Here is a 23,598-nt window from a genome sequence, read left to right as displayed (position 1 = left end):
GCTGCTCATCATTACGCACAACTGTCACCATTTTTACGCGCACCCGCGCTTCATCGGACTCACCTGGACTCCATCACGTCATTGATTACCTCCCCTATATCTGTCACTTCCTCAGTTTCATTCCCATGTCTGCATTGTTGTTGTTTTGTTTCTCTTGTCCAGACACTGTTCGTCTCTAGTTTCATGTCTATTTATTAATAAATCCTCCCTCTATACTTGCTTCCTGACTCCCAGCGTCTTTGGTTACAGAACCGTTACTGAAATGGAGATTCTGTTGAAAACCACCCCTTCCCAATTGGTGTAGCAGTCAGAATCGGTGTAGGTGAAAATCCTGCAGTTCCATCTGCCCCTGGTCCGCTCCTGAGCCATGATCTGTGTGGTATTGTCTCTCCAGCGGAGTCTGGCATACTGACTCACTCTGGAACAAAACCACTTCATATTGTGTGCACACACACACACACACACACACACTTACTATGCAACATCAAACTATCCTAAACAGTAAATTCTTATTTGTTATAAGGACACTGACTGAACAGCTTCTCCTGCCAGCCTACCACTAACTCCTCATCATTTCTGGCTGAAACAAAACCAAGATGTTGTGGTCCATATCTAGTCACCACGAAAATGACATCTACTCAACTAAGAAGCATCTGACATATTTCTGTTTCAAAACACCTAACATCATCTTCCTGTTTCACAACAGTGTTAACACCTGATTGAGCCTGTGAGTTGAGGGTGTCCAGCTCAATGCCTCCCCTCTCCTGTTGAGTCAAACCTGCTGCTGAAGGTGTTGGGAGAGGGCTGCTGTGGATGTGGCTCTCTGAATACGGATCCTGTAAACACCATTGTAAATATAAACAAAGTAAACAGGATTCTAGCTAGCTAAATGCCATGTTTTCATGGCAAACTCAGGGATCAGGTCAAGCAATATACTGGGTGTTTATCATCATCTGCTTTGAGAGCTAACGTTAGCTAACGACAGTGTCTTGCTTGTATGGCAATGCAAGGACAAAAAGCCACACAACGGCCAACTGCAACTTACTTAATTGTAAGGTTTTTGACAGCATCCCGGGAACGATAGGCAGCCTCTCCGGTGTCGGTGCTCCAGCCGTCTGCCATGTTGTAACATTGGGAACTTTATTGATGGCTAGCTAACTAGCTAGGTTAGCAACATACACACACGCGCGCTATGTATACAGCAGCAGGCAATTTTGACAATTTTGTAGCAAGTACTTTTCGCAAGCCTCTGCTCGTTGCATGGTAACAACTGTCTGCCAGCCTGGTTGGGTTTCTGGCGAGCAATACAACTATTTATTGGTTCACTACCGCCACCTACCGTGGGATACAGTCCAGAGCAGCAGAATAAATCACCCGCACTGATAACAGGTAAGATAATATCAGTCTAATAATATTCCCTTGATGTAAAAAGTTTAAGAACCCCTGATGTAATTAATTAAGACAAAAATCTGTCTGGCACAAATAACTGCAATTTAGAAATCTTTATTGGAAATGCACGTTTCAAACAGCACAATTCAAGTACAGATGAGTGTAGCTAAATCAGATACATGCTAATTTAGTTTAAATGTGATGTATTCCTCCAGTGCCAGTTAATTTCTACTCTTTTGACATGCTTCAGACCAGATGCATGCTTCACTTCAGTGTACAATGGTCCTGAATTTGCATATCAATGTGTTTGAAGCTTTTACGTTCTGCATCTCTCTGCTGTCTTTCATCTGAAGCCATATCCTCCAAGGTCTAAACAGGTGTAGATTTCCATCTCTGTGTGGGAGACCAGATATTGCAAGGAGACCAGTAAGGGGCCCTCAACTCTTCACTTTGGCCAAAGGAGACCTAAGACCCCAATACCAGTGACACTTCCCTAAGGTTGGTGCTGTCCTTTGGATGAGACTGTTGAGACAGAGGTCTTATCTCTCTGTGGTTACTAAAGATGTCATGACATGAGTAGAGGTGTTGACCCTGCTTCTCCTGGCTATATTTCCAAGCCTAAGCATGTAAATCCAACTCATTATCATAGGCTGTATGGGGATCAATATCATTTTTATTTAAATAATGCTGCATGTCTCAAAATATAAGAATGAGACCAATATATGTATTTTGCTAATCATAGTTCCCGTCTCTGATATTATGTTTGTGTGTGTTGTAGGAATAACCAATACTCAAAATCTGTGTGTGTGTGTGGTAGAAGTAATAGTTGGCCATTATTTCTTTGAACATCTCAGTTTGGGCAGCAGCCACTCAAGAAACCTGTCAATCAAAAACCACAGGAGAATAAATAGTATTATAAACTGGGTGGTTCGATCCCTGAATGCTGATTGGCTGAAAGCCGTGGTATATTTAAGCAATAAGGCACGAGGGGGGTGTGGTATACGGCCAATATACCACAGCTAAGGACTGTTCTTTTGCACAACACAACACGGAGTGCCTGGATACAGCCCTTAGCTGTGGTATATTGACCATATACCACAAGCCCCCAAAGTTTCTTATTGCTATTATGAATTGGTTAACAACGTAATTAGAGTAGTAAAATGAAATACTTTGTCATACCTGTGGTATACGGTCTGATATACCACGACTGTCAGCCAATCAGCATTCAGGGCTCGAACCACCCAGTTTATAACGGACCGTATACCACGGGTATGACAAAATATTTATTTTTACAGCTCTAATTAAGTTGGTAACCAGTTAATAATAGCAATACGGCACCTCTGGGGTTTGTGGTATATGGCCAATATACCACGGCTAAGGGCTGTATCCAGGCACTCCGTGTTGCGTCGTGCTTAAGAACAGCCCTTAGCCGTGATATATTGGCCATATATCACACCTCCTCGTGCCTTTTGCTTAAGTTTGCACTTACACATCAGATAGCTGTTCTTTCTCTGCTACCTCATTCTATTTCTCTAATTCTCTAGTCTAGTATTCCCTGGTTATGTTCCACTTCTCCCTCCTCTCTATTTCCTCACCTCTTCTTCAGACTCTTCTTTTCCTCTTTCTTGTCCTCCTCCTTACTTTCTCCAACATTTCCCATCTGTTGCGTCTTACTAGCCTTCTCTTGCTTCAATTCCTTTTTGGCCTTGCTCTTCTTTTTCTTATTGACCTTCCCTTCCTGAATATTTTGGACAAGCAGATAAAGTAAGTTTATAGGTTCTCTTCTCTTGAGCTACTATACCTAGAGCTATACTATACTAGAGAAGGACTTATGCTATACTATAGGACTTACGGCCAATATTCCCTTCTTGTATTTCCTCTCACCTGTGGGGCCACTCCAGCCATTTCCTGGAGCAGCTTCCTGCCGGTCTCGCTCAGGTTGGTGATGGGAGCCAGGCGAGGGCTGTGGCGGTATGGGAAGTTCTCTGTTCGGGGCGGAGCGATAATGACAAGGTTGAGAGGAGTCCGAGGCCTTGGAACATTTACTGGGTAGGGAGAGCCTACAGCAGAGGGCAGGGCCCGTAGGGCTTCAGCCAGGGTCCGGTGTGCTGAGGTCACAAGAGGAGAGAGGCCATTCTTGACAGATACAGGACCTGAGACCTTCCCTGGGCTCTGTAGGACCAGAAAGTAAAGTAACATATCAGGAAAGTGCTATGTTCAACACAATCTGTAGAAATACTTTATAACTACTCTATACACATTGCAGATACATGACTACCCTCAATAAGTAATTGTCTGCACCATTTCCAATCCCCCATGTATATATATAAAACAATATTTAATATGCAGAACATACCAGGAAGTCTGACTCATCGAAGGAGTGGAGAGACAGATCATCCTCATCCATATCCCTCACATCAAGCTTTGTCACCTTTCCATTCTCAACTTTCAGCTTTGGGGTCCTCCTTTCATGATCCTCATCATCACACTGTGTATCAGAGTCAACTAGTCAGAGACCATCCTCCTCCCAGTGATGTCACTCAACAAAGACATGGACGGTAGGGTACAACTCTTTTACCTCAGATTCACAGTCAGTGAAGGAGTAGATGGAAAAGTCATCAGAACTGGAGGATGAGATCACGTCATCATATTTTCTCTCTATCAGCCGAGTCACCCTTCCAGACTGAGGACACAGAGAAAGGCATATACTCATGGCAGCCATAGAATACACTGGCATTGACCCTCAAGGAAATGTAGAATATGTAGGCAATCCAACATGGTTGTACAAGTAGTGAGTAATACATGGGTGACTGAAAATGCAATAAATGCAACTCCCATAACATTAGGGGTGGGGCAAAAGACCTTCTATAGTACAGGATTCTTTAGCATCTCGAATGGATAATTGTCAATTCAACCAAGCCAACCAAAATGGCCATATGAATACAGATTGATCTAACTGTTGTGTCTCTATGGGAACAGCAGAGATGACCTGGCTGAGAGGCTCTGGATTGATGCTCCATCCATCCCCAGATGTCTGGTCCTGCCCATAGCTCACAATGATTGGCTGTTAACAGTAAAGAATGAATTCAACACTGCTTTGCTCATTTTGGCCTTGAATTGTGTATCAATAAATAATATAAGGACTGTTATGTGGTTGAATTTGACTTACAGGCCTTTTGTGGATCTGAGGGGTCTGCACTGAATTAGACTGTCAAGACAGCATTCAATGAAGTTAGATACGGATATCTGCATTTGCTTTAATTCTGAGAACTGCAGTTTGTACATGTAGAATGCATAACTAATGTGTATGTGTTTTTGTTTCAGGTCAGATATGACTTACAGGCTTTGGCCTTCTGTGCACCTTGCCGGTTGGCCACAACATGGAATCAGGGGTGTTCACCCTCACTGGTTTCAACTGTCAACACAACACTCAATTTAAAATGTGATATTATAACAAAAACAGGACAAAACAAACAAATATTTGATATTTACCACATAAGGGCGGCGTCTTAAAGCTCTTTTGATTCTCTCATCATTACGATCCATCTTTCTTTCTGAGGGAAACATTTCCATCAATTAATTGACACAAAACACATCCTGACTCACACACAGACACACACACAAAGATGGCATCCCAAATGGCACCCTATTCCCTATATATATATATATATATATATATATATGTTGGGAAGGAGGTGCCCCAAAAGGCCAAAGACTACCTGCAACAACCTGAGTGAAGAAAACTATTGAACAGATTACATCAAATCTGAACACCGTTTATGTAGTGAATTAATGCATGGTTACGTCATTTTGGGTCACAGCTTTATGACTGCGCTTAACACGTCACAAGAAAAACGCTTGTTTGGAGCCGGACTGGTTGTAAGCTCAATAACGAACGTGATGTGCTTATTATATCTTACTGACTGAGTAATGGTTGGTTGGACGTTTTACATAGATAGGCCAACATGATATCAATAGGAAGAAACTATTCCTTGCCAAATATTTTGTTGTATTATTGTTTTACTTTGAGTAACATTAAGGGACCACAATAGAAACCGTTTACTTTATTGTGTTGTCCCTGGCCTGACACGTTTTATTTAATTAAACGGGTTTTATTATTTTATTAAATTGTCCAATCAAATATATCTAACTTTATCTAACTCACATGAGCTGTTGAGGACTCCTTGGTCATCACATTTCAGGCACAAGCCAGCAGGTGGAAGGAAGTGTCTTTAAATGCAGCAATGCCTTTAACGCACTTCATGGTCTGCGCAACAGTATCTTTGTGGTTGTGAAAGTGATTAATCCAAATGCGGAAGTTCAGTGCATTTGTTTTGGTTTAGCAAGCTAACTTCTCAAGTCTTGGCTAAAGTGTTGTGCAATATTGGAGGAAAAGTGTCGTTACTGACATTTTGTATTGTGCTTGATTATCCTCTAGTAGTTTGACAAGTATGCACTGAGCATCAACATGATCACTCGAATAGTTTAGAAAGATGTGGTTCAGAGGTTCAAGAGTTTTACTCCTGAGTTCAGGCTAACAAGTGGCATTGTTGCTGTCATTATAGTTTTGTAATGAAACAGACAGGGAGCAGGTCTCGAACCCTCGGACCTTCTAGCCCGAGGTCCGGCGCGCTATCGCCTGTACCGCAAAAGCATGCTCGTGCGGCTGAGTCAATTTCCGCATTTATAAACCCAGGATCGTTACAGTATCATCAGTTTTGTTTACAGTCACTACATATTTCGGTTCATCAGAAGATGTCTAAAGTCTTGGAACTACAGTTTTTGCCAATGGGCATGGTACCTTAGCAAGGAGGGGTTGAGTGACTCAAGAATCATGCTCAGTAGCTAGCTAGCCACTTTGAATGGGTCTGTTGTATCGTTATCTAGCTTGCTACAACGTGTAGCTAACGTTAATGACGTAACAGATTGTGCCATTAGGCTACAGCAGCAAGCTAGAGCACAACACATCAATGCCGCTGATGTCTATCAACCCGATAATATCCGTTTAATCCTCTCCTCTTTCTTTGCGGTACACAAGCTCATCACATACTCCTTCCACCACCAGACAGAGACCCAGATACTCCTCAGCATTGGGGTTCTGGTGCTCCTCTGTGGTGGGATTGAGAAGACTGTGGGCACTGTTTGGTTACTCCTCATGTTTCAGCTGCTCTCTATCAACACAGGGGTGTTGTACACAACCTTGGGGCTGGTACTGTTTGGTGCATCTGCCCAGAATCAAGTGGAGGGGTTAGTTCCTGTATCCCCCTCCCTTATGGGTATGGCCACAGTATACTCACTTATGGTTAAGGGCTTTCTTTTTTGGGGTCAGTGTACCCATGTTAGCCCTGGCCTGGCAGTTTCTGGTCACAGTAACACTTTTGGTCCCACACTCTCTTCCTCTGCAACCCCATCATAGCAGGGGGATTCTATCCTTATTCCAACCTTATTGTGGTTGAAAATAACTGTGATACACTGCAGTATGTCACAGCTTTAAGTGGGCTTAATAGTGTAGTTAAGTGGTAATATGTTTATGTGCGGTGCTGTGGTCTAAGGCACTGCATCTCAGTCTACAGTCCCTGGTTCGAATCTAGGCTGTATCACATCTGGCCGTTATTGGGAATCCCATAGGGCGGTGCACAATTGGCCCAGCTCTGTCCGGGTTTGGCCAGGGTAGGCCATCATTGTAAATAAGAATTTGTTCTTAACTGACTTGCCTAGTTAAATAAAGGTTCAATTAAAATAAATATGCTTGAAATGTGTGTTGAGTCCTCATGCTGAACATAACGGGATGTTTTGTTAGGAAAATCTACCATCACTGTGTCACACATTCTCCTTATCTTGCTCTGGTGAAACATACGGAAGGGGCTGGCACCCACTTCTAGACATGTCTGATGCTAAAGCATCAGTCCTGGATAAGAAGATGCCTTTCAGGCTGCTCAGGGACAACTCTGGTTTTAGAAGTGTTTTTTCTCCCCATCCGGTCAGATAAATAGTCCAAACAGCCAACCCAACCGCGTCCTCATGGCCCTAAAGCACACTTTTGCCTCATTTTGTATCACCTTTCAATGATACATCTGGAGGGGACAAAAATGCCATTTCAGAATGGGGGGGGTGTCTCCCTGTCCCCAGTGAAAGTTGTGCCCCTGAACATTGATGTCCTGTATGACACTACATAAATAGAGAAGGAAGACGGTCCACCCACCATGAGTACTGAGAAAGCACTAGACGCATCATTTATCCTACAAGACGAGAGGTCATTAAATTAACATAATTGCTGGATGCAAGCCAGAGTACATGATGTACTACAGTATAATGAGCAGTTTCAATAGATGATCCTCAGCTGTAATTGAATACTGTACAATAGGCACCTAGTGGTCCCCCATGATTAGTTAGGGAATCACTGTTTAGTTAGATAAGCTCTGTGTAATCTCTCCACATTCTCATTGGTTGCAGAATCATACCCAGTCCAAGCCTACGCTCCAGTTTCCTCCAACCTACAGGCTACCGAGACCACACCAAAGACATTTGAAGGCTGGGCCCACTCCTACTATACACAGGGGAGCCCTGTTGAGTTCTCAGGTTATTATGTTCACAACCATGGATATGCCCTCAAGCATAGCTTTGGGTAACGTCACGAACATGAACACAGCTGCAGCCACAGTCAAGGCCATGGACATAGTCACGGACACAGTCATTGGCAGGCATCTGCCTCTCAATCCAGCAGTCACTGGGCTCCAGTGGCTCAACATCTACATTCTCTCCAGTCGGTCTGTCAGTGCCCCCCCAGAGTTTCACAGCAAACATGCCGTTGTCTTCATTGACAGGCACCGGTGTCTTCATTGACAGATTGATAACATAGAAAACTCATTGAATGACAGCTCTCTCATTTGTTATACGTTGAAATGTAATATACTTGGACATGGGGTTTGAGGTAGTGCTTAAAAGGTACACGGTTTCTTCACTGATGCTTTTGGTTTGAAGAGTCAATCAAACTCTGAATGTTCAGGGTCAAATCACTGCAAGAAGGTTTAGATTTGTCAGTTGAATGTAAGACCACTCCTTTTGGCTTGTACTTTGTGTTGTTCTACACATACGGTAGACAAATCTCTTGGCACTCTTGATCTATACAACCTTTATAAATCAGGCAATTTATATTACACTAATGTAATTTTCTTTCCTTAACTACTTACAGCAATGAAATGAAATAGCATCCACTCACCAGTAAATTAGATCCATTACATGCAGTTTGTTGGAAATGCATCATTCAACATTATTGTAAATTCTGGAGCAGGGAGCAGTGGTTGAGGTTATCAAGAGTGTGGGCTACAAGGGCAGATTATGATGTCATCTTTAGAAACTACATGCATACCATTTCAGTCCTGGCCAACCAAGCTGTTGAGGTAGTCTTTATGACGTACATAACGCTGAAAGGAGGAAAAGAGAGGAGAGGTCATCGTCATAGAAAAGACTCTAACCTGCCTGAAAGACTATAATAATATTTCATCAGTGTACTGTATGTACATGCATAAGGACAAATCTGACATTAGGCCACTTTGGGTTACAAAAACATCTTCCCAGTTTTGATTTTGCATGAACTATAATACAAGTATTGTTACAGTGCACCAACAGTGAATAACACTACACACTCAGTCACTCACGCCCATCTGCGGCCCGCTATAACCGTTAGCTGTCTTATCGGCTGCTATCTGAATAGACAATCGGACAATTTATTTATTTATTTTTATTATTATTATTATTTTTCTTCTTGGGCCTCTATAACTATATCTATTGTTGTTGTTTTTGTGTGTGATTTGGATTAATCCCCTCTACCACACGGAACCCCACTAATCTACTGACGGAACGCAAGAGGTGGCTAATAACAGACCTCCATCCTATGCTAACTTGCTACCGATGGCCTGGCTAGCTGTCTAAATCGCCGTGACCCCCAACCAACCTCTCTACTCACTCGACTAAGCATGCCTCTCCTTAATGTCAATATGCCTTGTCCATTGCTGTTCTGGTTAGTGTTTATTGTCTTATTTCACTGTAGACCCTCTAGTCCTGCTCACTATACCTTATCCAACCTATTAGTTCCACCACGAACACATGCAATGACATCTCCTGGTTTCAATGTTTCTAGAGACAATATCTCTCTCTTCATCACTCAATACCTAGGTTTACCTCCACTGTATTCACATCCTACCATACCTTTGTCTGTACATTATCCCTTGATGCTATTTTATCGCCCCCAGAAACCTCCTTTTACTCTCTGTTCCAGACGTTCTAGACGACCAATTCTTATTGCTTTTAGCCGCACCCTTATTCTACTCCTCCTCTGTTCCTCTGGCGATGTAGAGGTGAATCCAGGCCCTGCAGTGCCTAGCTCCACTCCTATTCCCCAGGCGCTCTCTTTTGACGACTTCTGTAACCGTAATAGCCTTGGTTTCATGCATGTTAACATTAGAAGCCTCCTCCCTAAGTTTGTTCTATTCACTGCTTTAGCACACTCTGCCAACCCGGATGTTCTAGCTGTGTCTGAATCCTGGCTTAGGAAGACCACCAAAAATTCTGAAATTTTAATTCCAAACTACAACATTTTCAGACAAGATAGAACTGCCAAAGGGGGCGGTGTTGCAATCTACTGCAAAGATAGCGTGCAGGGTTCTGTCCTACTATCCAGGTCGGTACCCAAACAATTTGAACTTCTACTTTTAAAAATCCACCTCTCTAAAAACAAGTCTCTCACCGTTGCCGCCTGCTATAGACCACCCTCTGCCCCCAGCTGTGCTCTGGACACCATATGTGAACTGATTGCCCCCCATCTATCTTCAGAGCTAGTGCTGCTAGGCGACCTAAACTGGAACATGATGAACACCCCAGCCATCCTACAATCTAAACTTGATGCCCTCAATCTCACACAAATTATCAATGAACCTACCAGGTACCTCCCCAAAGCCTTAAACACGGGCACCCTCATAGATATCATCCTAACCAACTTGCCCTCTAAATACACCTCTGCTGTCTTCAATCAAGATCTCAGCGATCACTGCCTCATTGCCTGCATCCGTAATGGGTCAGCGGTCAAACGACCTCCACTGATCACTGTCAAACGCTCCCTGAAACACTTCAGCGAGCAGGCCTTTCTAATCGACCTGACCGGGGTATCCTGGAAGGATATTGATCTCATCCCGTCAGTAGAGGATGCCTGGATATTAAAAAAAAAAAAAGCCTTCCTAACCATCTTAAATAAACATGCCCCATTCAAGAAATTTAGAACCAGGAACAGATATAGCCCTTGGTTCTCCCCAGACCTGACTGCCCTTAACCAACACAAAAACATCATACGGCGTTCTGCATTAGCATCGAACAGCCCCCGTGATATGCAGCTGTTCAGGGAAGCTAGAAACCATTATACACAGGCAGTTAGAAAAGCCAAGGCTAGCTTTTTCAAGCAGAAATTTGCTTCCTGCAACACTAACTCAAAAAAGTTCTGGGACACTGTAAAGTCCATGGAGAATAAGAACACCTCCTCCCAGCTGCCCACTGCACTGAAGATAGGAAACACTGTCACCACTGATAAATCCACCATAATTGAGAATTTCATTAAGCATTTTTCTACGGCTGGCCATGCTTTCCACCTGGCTACTCCAACCCCGGTCAACAGCACTGCACCCCCCACAGCAACTCGCCCAAGCCTTCCCCATTTCTCCTTCTCCCAAATCCGTTCAGCTGATGTTCTGAAAGAGCTGCAAAATCTGGACCCCTACAAATGAGCCGGGCTAGACAATCTGGACCCTTTCTTTCTAAAATGATCTGCCGAAATTGTTGCCACCCCTATTACGAGCATGTTCAACCTCTCTTTCGTGTCGTCTGAGATTCCCAAAGATTGGAAAGCAGCTGCGGTCATCCCCCTCTTCAAAGGGGGGGACACTCTTGACCCAAACTGCTACAGACCTATATCTATCCTACCATGCCTTTCTAAGGTCTTCGAAAGCCAAGTCAACAAACAGATTACCGACCATTTTGAATTTCACCATACCTTCTCTGCTATGCAATCTGGTTTCAGAGCTGGTCATGGGTGCACCTCAGCCACGCTCAAGGTCCTAAACGATATCTTAACTGCCATCGATAAGAAACATTACTGTGCAGCCGTATTCATTGATCTGGCCAAGGCTTTCGACTCTGTCAATCACCACATCCTCATCGGCAGACTCGACAGCCTTGGTTTCTCAAATGATTGCCTCGCCTGGTTCACCAACTACTTCTCTGATAGAGTTCAGTGTGTCAAATCGGAGGGTCTTGCTGTCCGGACCTCTGGCAGTCTCTATGGGGGTGCCACAGGGTTAAATTCTTGGACCGACTCTCTTCTCTGTATACATCAACGAGGTCGCTCTTGCTGCTGGTGAGTCTCTGATCCACCTCTACGCAGACGACACCATTCTGTATACTTCTGGCCCTTCTTTGGACACTGTGTTAACAACCCTCCAGGCAAGCTTCAATGCCATACAACTCTCCTTCCGTGGCCTCCAATTGCTGCCCGCCTGTCCAACATCACTACTCTGGATGGCTCTGACTTAGAATACGTGGACAACTACAAATACTTAGGTGTCTGGTTAGACTGTAAACCCTCCTTCCAGACCCATATCAAACATCTCCAATCCAAAGTTAAATCTAGAATTGGCTTCCTATTTCGCAACAAAGCATCCTTCACTCATGCTGCCAAACATACCCTTGTAAAACTGACCATCCTACCAATCCTCGACTTTGGCGATGTCATTTACAAAATAGCCTCCAATACCCTACTCAACAAATTGGATGCAGTCTATCACAGTGCAATTCGTTTTGTCACCAAAGCCCCATATACTACCCACCATTGCGACCTGTACGCTCTCGTTGGCTGGCCCTCGCTTCATACTCGTCGCCAAACCCACTGGCTCCATGTCATCTACAAGACCCTGCTAGGTAAAGTCCCCCCTTATCTCAGCTCGCTGGTCACCATAGCATCACCCACCTGTAGCACGTGCTCCAGCAGGAAAATCTCTCTGGTCACCCCCAAAACCAATTCTTTCTTTGGCCGCCTCTCCTTCCAGTTCTCTGCTGCCAATGACTGGAACGAACTACAAAAATCTCTGAAACTGGAAACACATATCTCCCTCACTAGCTTTAAGCACCAACTACTGTCAGAGCAGCTCACAGATTACTGCACCTGTACATAGCCCACCTATAATTTAGCCCAAACAACTACCTCTTTCCCTACTGTATTTATTTTATTTATTTATTTTGCTCCTTTGCACCCCATTATTTTTTATTTCTACTTTGCACATTCTTCCACTGCAAATCTACCATTCCAGTGTTTTACTTGCTGTATTGTATTTACTTTGCCACCACGGCCTTTTTTTGCCTTTACCTCCCTTATCTCACCTCATTTGCTCACATCGTATATAGACTTGTTTATACTGTATTATTGACTGTATGTTTGTTTTACTCCACGTGTAACTCTGTGTCACTTTATCTTGGCCAGGTCACAATTGTAAATGAGAACTTGTTCTCAACTTGCCTACCTGGTTAAATAAAGGTGAAATAAATAAATAAAATAAAGACCATATTCAAATGAATAAAAACAAAAATAGAAAATGGTTTCCCATCTCAAGAGATTAAATAAAAAAATGACTACAATAAGTGCCTATTAAGTAAAGGCTGACCATAACAGGGTTTCTTATTATATTTTTTTGTAATTTTTTTTCTTTTAACCCCTTTATCTCCCCAATTTTCATGGTATCCAATTGGTAGTTAGTCTTGTCTCATTGCTGCAACTCCCTACGGACTCGGGAGAGGCGAAGGTAGAGAGCCATGCGTCCTCCGAAACATGACCCTGCCAAGCTGCACTGCTTCCTGACACAATGCCCGCTTAACCCGGAAGTCAGCCACACCAATGTGTCGGAGGAAACACCGTACACCTGTGTGAACTTCATCTTCGTGGCACGCTAGCCTTCGTCTGGCGACCGTGTCAGCATGCATGCGCCCGGCCCGCCACAGGAGTTGCTAGAGCGCAATGGGACAAGGACATCCCTGCCAGACAAACCCTCCCCTAACCAGGACGACGCTGGGACAATTGTGTGCCAACCCATGGGTCTCCTGGACTCGAACCAGGATCTATAGCGGCACAGCTAGCAACTGCGATGCAGCGCCTAAGACCACTGCGCCACTCGGGAGGCAGGGTTTCATATTAAATCATGCATAAATCCCTTGTGACAAGGGGAATGGAAGCTTTTGAATTGGACGTTTCAGACAAAAAATGAAATTGCTAAAAAATGTCTAGCCTTATCTATTGGTAACAGGGTTGACGTATTATGCTCGACACACTAAGTTTTCCACCACAAAACAGAACTAGCACCTGCATTTTGGAGCTATGTCTAAAAAGCTTTTTGTCTTTTACAACTCTCCCATTCACCTGTGTGAACTTCATCTTCGTGGCATGCTAGCCTTTTACCGGCTGCGGAGAGCCTTTTCTCTTTGCATTTTGTTGTGCACCAGGTTATCATGTCTTTCCATGTTCTGTTTGTGAGAGCTGGCTCTGACCCATAACAGTCAATCCTCTTTGCCGGGAACCTTCTTTAGCACTTTACATTTTCCCAAATGCTTCCAAACTGATGCTTTCTCACAGCTGCTCTTAGTCTTGGGTTGAGAAGTCATTCTCCAAACCTAATCGTAAACAAAGAAACAATTAAAACACATGACGGTCCAACACAATAGGGGAGGGGGGCATAGGGAAGGTAAGGGAGAGGAGATAAAAAGAAAAGACTTCCTCCGTGTCAGGTAAGCAGTCTCGAAGTGTACCCTCACCAACTTACCGGACTGAGTGAGTTCTGAACATCCCTCGCTGTCCTCTGTTCCTGCATCCAAGTCTTCTTGGGCCTCTTTCTGGTGTCTGTCTTGACTCTTTAGTACGTTTTCTCAGTTCTTTCCCAGGCTTGCCTGAAAAACACAAAAGGATGGAACATACATAAGAGTAACAACAAATCCACATATTAGCAAGCAACGACATTACATTTTTGCTCAGCCTGGTAAGTTTGACGGTAGACTGCGGATGTTCCCTTGCTTACAAAAGCAGCCGGTGTCTACTGTCACAGAATTACCAGGATGAGTGCGTTCTGAACACCTGTCACTCGAGCTTTCGCTGTCAGGTTCATACTCACCGATACAGTCAGTGTCACTTAGCTGGTGTTTTGTATCATATTTGTACAACTGACGAAACTATGAAAAAAACTTCCTGATAGTTGCCGATTGTATTTTCAATCTACATAAGGCAGGTTTTGCATTGGTGGGGCTTTGGCTTGCTTGGTGACGTCACCAGGTGGTCTAAGTTAATAGACCAATTACAAAGAGTTTGAAATCTCTCTGCCAATAACAGCTCATTTTGAGGTTACATTTCCCTCCCATAAGTGGATTGATCCATGTTTAACCACATTGAAGTAAAACAAGCTTATATGCTGAGTTCTGATGGGGTACAACTGTTGAACTAAGCTCATGAGGCATTTATAAGATATATTCTTCAAGAAACAATGGGTATATATATATATATCATTCAATTGCAGGTCCAAAAATGGATTTTGCAACTGCCGATTGCAACTTTAAAATGCAGGAAATGGGGGGGTGGTTGACGGTTGGCTTACATACCCTGGCACGAGAGATTCCTGCTTTTATCCATGTTCTGAGGAGAACAATTTTAAAATAGACATGTCATTAATACATGTATAGTATGACAGATTACCTATGACAGCAACAACTGTCTCTCCCAATCAAACCTTCCCTTCTAGCACCGCACTGTCTCTGCCAGTCCTGCAGCAAATAAAACATGTTTTCACAAACAAAAAAATGTATTTGGACCATATGGATATCCATATTGAATAGTGAAATATTCCCAATGCCTTTCCCTAGCTGCCATTTCAAAATACAATCACCTCTAAACAAAATGTCTCACATTGTGACTTGTGCAAATAACTCGGCATGCCACAGGAAAGCAACCGAGCTGGGGCTACATTTGCATTACAATGTAGCTAGCTACCAGTAGCTAGTTTAGCATTACTCCTATGGAGTTATTTAACATTATGCACAACACAACATTCTTCCATATGAGAACATCTAAGACATCATAGCAAAGATAAGCAATGCAATAATAATCCATTCCGAAATGTATTAATGTCTACTCCAGCGACCTTTAGCAGCTAGCTGGCTAATTAACCTATCAGTATAGCCAGGAAAAATGGCTCAATGGCTAGCTGCTAGCAAGCTAACAAAATGCTTCAACATAGCTAATACTTTTCCATTCATCGACGAAATGTAGCCCGCTACAGCTACATTGGCCGAGTTATTGTTAAATAATAACGAAGCTAGGTAAATTCATTTAAAATAATATCGCTAGTAACTGCAAAATACTTACAGCTGAAATACACTGCTGTTTTCTTTATGAGCATGGTGAACTGAGGAAGCCGCATCCACGTGTAGTGTTGTGGGGGAGGGGACAAGTTCCCCAAATAGACCCTGGCTTTGAATCAGGTTTGAATTCCCCCCTCGAATGGTCCTTGTTAGGTTTGGGGAGGGGAAGCTGATCCTAGATCTGGATCTAGGGAAAACTTCGCACCAGCACATGCAAAAGAGAGATGGGAGAAGGGGAGAGAGAGCGTTGCTCTCAGGATTGACAGATCATGTACAAAATCTACCAGTAAGAAATTGGTTGTGTACACGTGAGAGACTTGCTATAAAGACGTGTGGGGGCATGCTCTCCCAAAGGAAGGAGGTCTCAACTGACTCACGTTCTGTAGCAACTTTAATCCAACACCTAGCGACAACATCGAGAGGTTTGGACATCTTGGCGTAGCACTTAAGGTGTTGGCTTGACAGTTGATGGACCCAGGTCCAAAACCTGTTTGGGGCGACCGCCTGAATTCACTAAAATATATTTGTTTGCCTACGGGCAGGGAGACCCTGGTTTGAGACAAAAAGGGGCATTACACCATTGATGTTTGCAAAAAAACACTACATCACATGCCACCCCGATCTCCTTCTGCTTAATATACATATTTTTTCCTACAAATGATGGGGATGAGGGCCCGTTCAGGTGTCTGAGTCTGTCTCATGACCTGTTAATGAGGTAGTCCTGCGTGCAACTTTAAAATCAGTGTCACCCTCAGCTCAAGAGGGCATTACCTCTTGGTCTAATGGTCAAGACACTGGTTTTTCCCATGGGAGGCCCAGGTACAGATCCTGCCCATGAAATGTGCACACCTCTCCCAAAAAACAGCCTTGCTCAGTCAGAGGCCCTAACCCACTTTAACCCCAACTTGCTATTACAGTTGGCGTGTGATGCATCGCCTTATGGTGTTGGTGCGGTTGTCTCACACATCATGCCATCAGGTGAAGAAAGGCCAATTGCTTTCGCACCACGGACCTTAAGTAAAGCCGAGAGCAATTATGCACAGACAGAGCGTGAAGCACTCGACATTGTGTCTGGAGTTAAGAAATTGAATCAGTTTCTGTTTTGCCAACGACTCACACTGCTGACGGACCATAGACCCCTTACCTCAATCTTTGGTCCCCACACCGGCATTCCGTCGCTTGCAACCAGCCACATGCAGCGATGGCCGTTATTGTGATCTGCTCACCAGTACGATATCAAGTACAGAAGGTCTGAGCAGCACTGCAATGCAGACGGCCTCTCAAGGCTTCTCTTACCTGTCGCACACACTGAGCACTCCCAGGCTGAAATCTTCTACTTCAAGGAAGTGACGAGCACCCCAGTTACATCTGTCCAAGTGAAAAAGTTCACCCACACTGATCCAGTGATGTCTGAGGTCATGGACATTGTCACTCGTGGAAAAGGAGAGATGTCAGACAGCCTACAACCTTACCTAGTGAGGAGAAACAAGCTCACAGTTCAGTTTGGATGCTTGCTATGGGGTTTTCGAGTCATCATACCGCCGCCACTGAGAAGGCAGGTGCTTGAAGAACTCCATTCAGGGCACTGTGGCATGGTGCGAATGAAGGAGATTGTATGCAGCTACTTTTGGTGGCCAGGTCTGGACGCAGCTATCGAAGACAAGGTCAAGTCATGTTCGGCATGTCAAAAGATGAGGAAAATGCCTCAGCTAGCACCACTACACCCATGGGACTTCCCAGAGGAGCCTTGGCAGCGAGTCCACGTGGACTATGCAGGCCCACTGGAGTATCATATGTTATTAGTCGCAGTTGACGCACACAGCAAATGGCCTGAGGTCACAGTGATGAAGAGCACCTCAGCGGAGAGAACCATCGAAGAGCTACGGTCAATCTTCAGTCACTTCGGCTTGCCAACGCAACTCATTAGTGATAATGGCCCCCAACTGGTGTCTGAAGAGTTCCGGTCATTCATGGAAGCAAATGGAATTCAGCACATCAAGTCAGCGCCGTATCACCTTGCAACGAACGGCCTCGCTGAAAGGTATGTCCAAACGATGAAGCAAGCTTTAAAATCATCACAAGGGAACGACTCCCTCAATAGGCTTCTAAACACCTTTCTGTTAACCTACAGAAACACTCCCCACGCTACAACCAAAGTGGCACCTGCGTCAGCCATGAAGAAAAGACAGCTTCGCACGCGACTCAACCTCCTGAGACCTCCAAAGACGAGACAGGTTGTACAGACACAACAGAGAGCACAGGTGGAGAGACAGAGCAAAGCAAAAGACAGAAGCTTCATAGCTGGAGAGAGAGTTCTTGCTCGGAACTACTGCAAAGGTCCAAATACCAGCCACAGTGGACGCACAAACAGGACCTGTGTCCTACACAGTTCACACACCGGAAAACATCATCTGGAGGATACAAGTGGATCAACTGGTGCCAGGAACAAACCTCAAGAGATGACTCCTGTCAAGTGACAAACCAAGATCAGCTACTGGAGACCTAACATGACTACGAGCTATCACCTGAACATCCACTGCAGCAACCTACAAATGTGGAAAGTGCTCCAGACTCACCTGAACCAGCCAGAGTTCCTACTCAGGGTACTGTTGCACCCCAGTCTGGGAATACACCATCACCACTCAGACTCAGAGATAATGTGACTGTAGACTCAACTGTACATCGTCATTACCCTGCAAGAGAAAGAATACCCCCTGACAGGTTGACTATTTAGTTCAGACTAACCTCCGACATTAGGGAAGAATACACCCCAGGGTTAAGTCTGGGGCCTGAGGCAGTCTACCCTCTATTCCTAATTTAGAAAAGGTTATTCTGAAAAGTTCATTTATTTACATTAAGATAACTTATATTAAAAATAAGACAATAGGCAAAACAGTTAATATTGACTTTTTCCTAATGAGTCACCAGAGGTAGAGGAATATGTTGTGTATTGATATTCTAGTTTTGTCCCTTTAGGGCACCTGTAACCCCCCTTGCTTACCTACATTGAAATGCTTGGAATGTTCTTCCTGTGAAACGCATTAAACAATTCCCACGTTAATTTCTACTCCCGTCTCATGTCCTGTACTTATATTAGTTGTATAAGTAATACAGTGTGCTATACAACAGGACGCTTATAAGAAATCCCAATATGCCCTCAGACGAACCATCAAATAGACAAAATGTCAATACAGGACTAAGATTGAACCGTACTACAACGGCTCCGACGCTCGTCAGATGTGGCAGGGCTTGCAAACTATAACAGACTACAAAGGGAAGCACAGCCGAGAGCTGCCCAGTGACACGAGCCTACCAGATGAGCTAAATATCTAATATGCTCGCTTCGAGGCAAGTAACAATGAAACATGCATGAGAGCATCAGCTGTTCCGGACGACTGTGTGATCACGCTCTCCGCAGCCGATGTAAGACCTTTAAATAGGTCAACATTCACAAGGCCGCAGGGCCAGACGGATTACCAGACCGTATACTCCGAGCATGCGCTGACCAACTGGCAAGTGTCTTCACTGACATTTTCAACCTCTCCCTGTCTGAGTCTGTACTACCAACATGTTTCAAGCAGACCACCATAGTCCCTGTGCCCAAAATCACGAAGGAAACCTGCCTAAATGACAACCAACCCGTAGCACTCACGTCTGTAGCCATGAAGTGCTTTGAAAGGCTGGCCATGGCTCACATCAACACCATTATCCCAGAAACCCTAGATCCAATCCAATTTGCATACCGGACCAACAGATCCACAGATGATTCAATCTCTATTGCACTCCACACTGCCGTTCACACATGGACAAAAGGAGCACCTATGTGAGAATGCTAGTCATTGACTAAATCTCAGCGTTTAACACCATAGTGCCCTCAAAGCTCATCACTAAGCTAAGGACCCTGGGACTAAACACCTCCCTCTACAACTGGATCCTGGATTTCCTGACGGGCGCGCCACGCTGATCCTCAACACGGGGGCACCTCTAGGGTGCATGCTCAGTCCCCTCCTGTACTACCTGTTCACTCATGACTGCACGGCCAGGCACGACTCCAACACCATCATTAAGTTTGCCGATGACAACAGTGATCCTGATCACCGACAACGATGAGAAAGCCTATAAGGAGGTCAGAGACCTGACAATGTGGTGCAAGGACAACAACCTCTCCCTCAATGTTATCAAGACAAAGGAGATGATTGTGGACTACAGGAAAATGAGGACAAACCACGCCCCTATTCTCATCGACGGGGCTGTAGTAGAGCAGGTTGAGAGCTTCAAGTTCCTTGGTGTCCACATCACCAAACTATCATGGTCCAAACACACCAAGAGTCATGAAGAGGGCACAACAAAGCCTATTCCCCCACAAGAGACTGAAAAGATTTGTCATGGGTCCTCAGATCCCCAAACAATTCTACAGCTGCACCATCGAGAGCATCCTGACTGGTTGAATCACTGCCTGGTATGGAAACTGGTCGGACTTTGACCGCAAGGCACTACAGAGGGTAGTGCGTACGGCCCAGTACATCACTGGAGCCAAGCTTCCTGGAATCCAGGACCTCTATACCAGGCGGTGTCAGAAGAAGGCCCTAAAAACTATCAAAGACTCCAGCCACCCTAGTCATAGATTGTTCTCTCTGCTACCAAATGGCAAGCGGTACCGGAGCGCCAAGTCTAGGTCCAAAAGACTTCTTAACAGCTTCTACCCCCAAGCCATAAGACTCCTGAACAGCTAATCAAATGGCTACCCAGACTTTTTGCACCCCCCCTACTGTTTTAAGCTGCTGCTACTCTCTGCATAGTCACTTTACCTCTACCTACATGTACATATTACCTCTATTACCTCAACTAACTGGTGCCCCCGCACATTGACTCTGTACCGGTACCCCTGTATATAGCCTCGCAATTGTTATTTTACTGCTGCTCTCTAATTATTTGTTACTTTTATTTCCATTATCTATATTCGGCGCATGTGACAAATAAAATTGGATTTGAGATGACCTTTGCTGATGAAACAACTTGTGTTAAGGATCTGTCACAAACTACATGCATACCATTTCAGTCCTGGCCAACCAAGCTGTTGAGGTAGTCTTTATGACGTACATAACGCTGAAAGGAGGAAAAGAGAGGAGAGGTCATCGTCAAAGAAAATACTCTAACCTGCCTGAAAGGCTATAATAATATTTCATCAGTGTACTGTATGTACATGCATAAGGACAAATCTGACATGAGGCCACTTTGGGATACAAAAACATCTTCCAAGTTATGATTTTGGGATGAATTATAATACTATTATTATGAACTATATTCATAACTATATTATGAACTATAATACTAAGTATTATTACAGTGCACCAACAGTGAATAACACTACACACTCAGTCACTCACGTCTATATATGCACTGTTGCTGTTCCGTCTCCTCTGGTCTGACGCCACACCTCCCTCTTCTCCCCCTCCGTCTCAACCTTGGGTGCAAACACACAGCATCATAACACAGTAAATGGCTGGGAATGTATGAATTCTGCTACCAAGTAAGTGACCCTTACTTGAGCTAGGGGTAAAACATTTTGACTTCAGCGGGTGCGGGTCACTGGCCTGTAGGGCTCCTTGCCTTTGTTGAAGTCTGGTTTGATGGTAACCACTCCATTTCCATCTGCTCTTATCGTGCACAAGCATTCCTTCTCCTTTTGGCCACGTCTGAGAAATACAATAACAAAATGCCACTTTTCAATGCCTGAATTGGAATCTACTTCAAAGTTATTACATACAAAGCAGTGTAATAAGTGCATAGCCTACATAGTGGTTTTTCCCCATGTGCTACTCACTTGCCCGGTGGTCCCAGGTCCCCATGATGTGCATGGTCTGTACAGGTGTGTTGACCATGTGGCTGGTCTTCACAAAGTCCTCCGAGGGCTCCCAGGTAATCAGCCTGGACTTGGGGATGGTGCGGTCACTGCAGACCAACAGAATACCACAAACATATTTTGCATACTAGGGTATGGTGTAATGTGAACATACCAATACACTGTTTGTCTTCAAAGCAGCAGGACGCATCAATGCTGCTTCAATTACATTCACTTTAATAATAATTCACTTTGGTGAGTATAAGGGACCTACACTGGGTGTTTGTCCTGTCGTCTGTGTCTGACATTGGCCATCCTATGTGCCAGTAAGGTAGGATTGGACTTGACCTGCGTCACCATACTCTGGGAATGCTGTAGTGAGTACATCAAAAACAGCTTTAAAACACTAACGTTTCTTTTGGACAGAAAATAGGTAAATGCTTTGTTTTGAATAATGAAATTGTCACGTCTGCTCCAGCTCCCTCTCTCTGGCGCTCGAGGTCGCCAGGCTGCTCATCATTACGCACAACTGTCACCATAATTACGTGCACCAGCGCTTCATCGGACTCACCCGGACTCTGTTTCTCTTGTCCAGACTCTGTTCTTCTTTAGTTTCATGTTTATTTATTAATAAATACTCCCCCTATACTTGCTTCCCGTCTCCCAGCGTCTTTGGTTACAGAACCGTTACAGAAATTGAGATTCTGTTGAAAACCACCCCTTCCCAATTGGTGTAGCAGTCAGAATCGGTGTAGGCGAAAATCCTGCGGTTCCGTCTGCCCCTGCTCCGCTCCTGAGCCATGATCTCTGGAACAAAACCACTTCATATTGTACACACACACACACACCTTAGTATGCAACAAACTATCCTAAACAGTAAATTCTTATTTGTTATAAGGACACTGACTGAACAGCTTCTCCTGCCAGCCTACCACTAACTCCTCATCATTTCTGGCTGAAACAAAACCAAGATGTTGTGGTCCATATCTAGCCACCACGAAAATAACATCTACTCAACTAAGAAGCATCTGACATCTTTCTGTTTCAAAACAGTGTTAACACCTGATTGAGCCTGTGAGTTGAGGGTGTCCAGCTCAATGCCTCCCCTCTCCTGTTGAGTCCAAACCTGCTGCTGAAGGTGTTGGGAGAGGGCTGCTGTGGAGGTGGCTCTCTGAATACGGATCCTGTAAACACCATTGTAAATATAAACAAAGTAAACAGAATTCTAGCTAGCTAAATGCCATGTTTTCATGGCAAACTCAGGGATCAGGTCAAGCAATATACTGGGTGTTTATCATCATCATCTGCTTTGAGAGCTAACGTTAGCTAACGACAGTGTCTTGCTTGTATGGCAATGCAAGGACTAAAAGCCACACAAACGCCAACTGCAACTTACTTAATTGTAAGGTTTTTGACAGCATCCTGGGAACGATAGGCACCCTCTCCGGTGTCGGTGCTCCAGCCGTCTGCCATGTTGTAACATTAGGAACTTTATTGATGGCTAGCTAGCTAGCTAGGTTAGCGACATACACACGCGCGCGCTATGTATACAGCAGCAGGCAATTTAGCCAATTTTGGAACTAGTACTTTTCACAAGCGTCTGCTCGTTGCATGGTAACAACTGTCTGCCAGCCTGGTTGGGTTTCTGGCGAGCAATACAACTATTTATTGGTTCACTACCGCCACCTACCGTGGGATACAGTCCAGAGCAGCAGAATAAACCCCCCCACTGATAACAGGTAGGATAATATCAGTACAATAATATTCCCTTGATGTAAAAAGTTTAAGAACCCCTGATGTAATTAATTAAGAGAAGAATCTGTCTGACACAAATAATTGCAATTTAAAAAGCTTTATTGGAAATGCACGTTTCAAACAGCACAATTCAAGTACAGATAAGTGTAGCTACATCAGATACATGCTAATTTAGT

General features: G+C 44.2%; 1 protein-coding gene across 12 annotated transcripts; it reads right to left on the bottom strand.

Moving 5' to 3' along the window:
• Nucleotides 1-1,487: 1,487 nt before the first annotated feature.
• Nucleotides 1,488-23,287, bottom strand: LOC121838775. 12 transcript variants are annotated; one of them, XM_042326889.1, is made up of 19 exons: nt 23,064-23,287; nt 21,942-22,851; nt 21,650-21,777; nt 21,371-21,521; nt 21,213-21,289; nt 20,877-20,931; nt 18,402-18,518; nt 14,241-14,364; nt 13,841-14,091; nt 8,759-8,813; nt 4,882-4,943; nt 4,730-4,804; nt 4,559-4,597; nt 4,379-4,453; nt 3,968-4,072; nt 3,746-3,877; nt 3,274-3,561; nt 2,985-3,127; nt 1,488-2,268 (listed from the first exon to the last, which is right to left on the bottom strand). In XM_042326889.1, the coding sequence occupies exons 11-19, from the start codon at nt 4,933-4,935 to the stop codon at nt 2,223-2,225; spliced, it is 957 nt and encodes a 318-aa protein (XP_042182823.1). In that variant the 5' UTR covers nt 4,936-4,943; nt 8,759-8,813; nt 13,841-14,091; nt 14,241-14,364; nt 18,402-18,518; nt 20,877-20,931; nt 21,213-21,289; nt 21,371-21,521; nt 21,650-21,777; nt 21,942-22,851; nt 23,064-23,287; the 3' UTR covers nt 1,488-2,222. The 12 variants fall into 12 exon arrangements, with proteins under 12 accessions (XP_042182823.1, XP_042182827.1, XP_042182824.1 ...); XM_042326893.1 differs by lacking the exon at nt 18,402-18,518 and adding an exon at nt 8,609-8,671; XM_042326890.1 differs by lacking the exon at nt 18,402-18,518 and having other exon boundaries at nt 21,942-22,039; nt 22,239-22,851.
• Nucleotides 23,288-23,598: the final 311 nt, after the last annotated feature.

Source organism: Oncorhynchus tshawytscha, linkage group LG09 (assembly GCF_018296145.1).
Source record: "Oncorhynchus tshawytscha isolate Ot180627B linkage group LG09, Otsh_v2.0, whole genome shotgun sequence".
NCBI lineage: Eukaryota > Metazoa > Chordata > Actinopteri > Salmoniformes > Salmonidae > Oncorhynchus > Oncorhynchus tshawytscha.
The sequence above is the reverse complement of the archived record's forward strand: the minus strand, read 5'-3'. Positions and strand labels throughout refer to the sequence as shown.

What these genes read in the sequence shown, in the direction of transcription:
- LOC121838775 (XM_042326889.1), bottom strand. Translation starts at nt 4,935, where the DNA reads ATGGATCGTAATGATGAGAGAATCAAAAGAGCTTTAAGACGCCGCCCT. An exon ending in CTCAGATCCACAAAAGGCCT is followed by an intron (nt 4,454 to 4,558) that starts GTAAGTCAAATT and finishes TACTGTTAACAG; the next exon opens with CCAATCATTGTGAGCTATGG. An exon ending in AAGAAGAGTCTGAAGAAGAG is followed by an intron (nt 2,269 to 2,984) that starts GTGAGGAAATAG and finishes TTTGATTGACAG; the next exon opens with GTTTCTTGAGTGGCTGCTGC.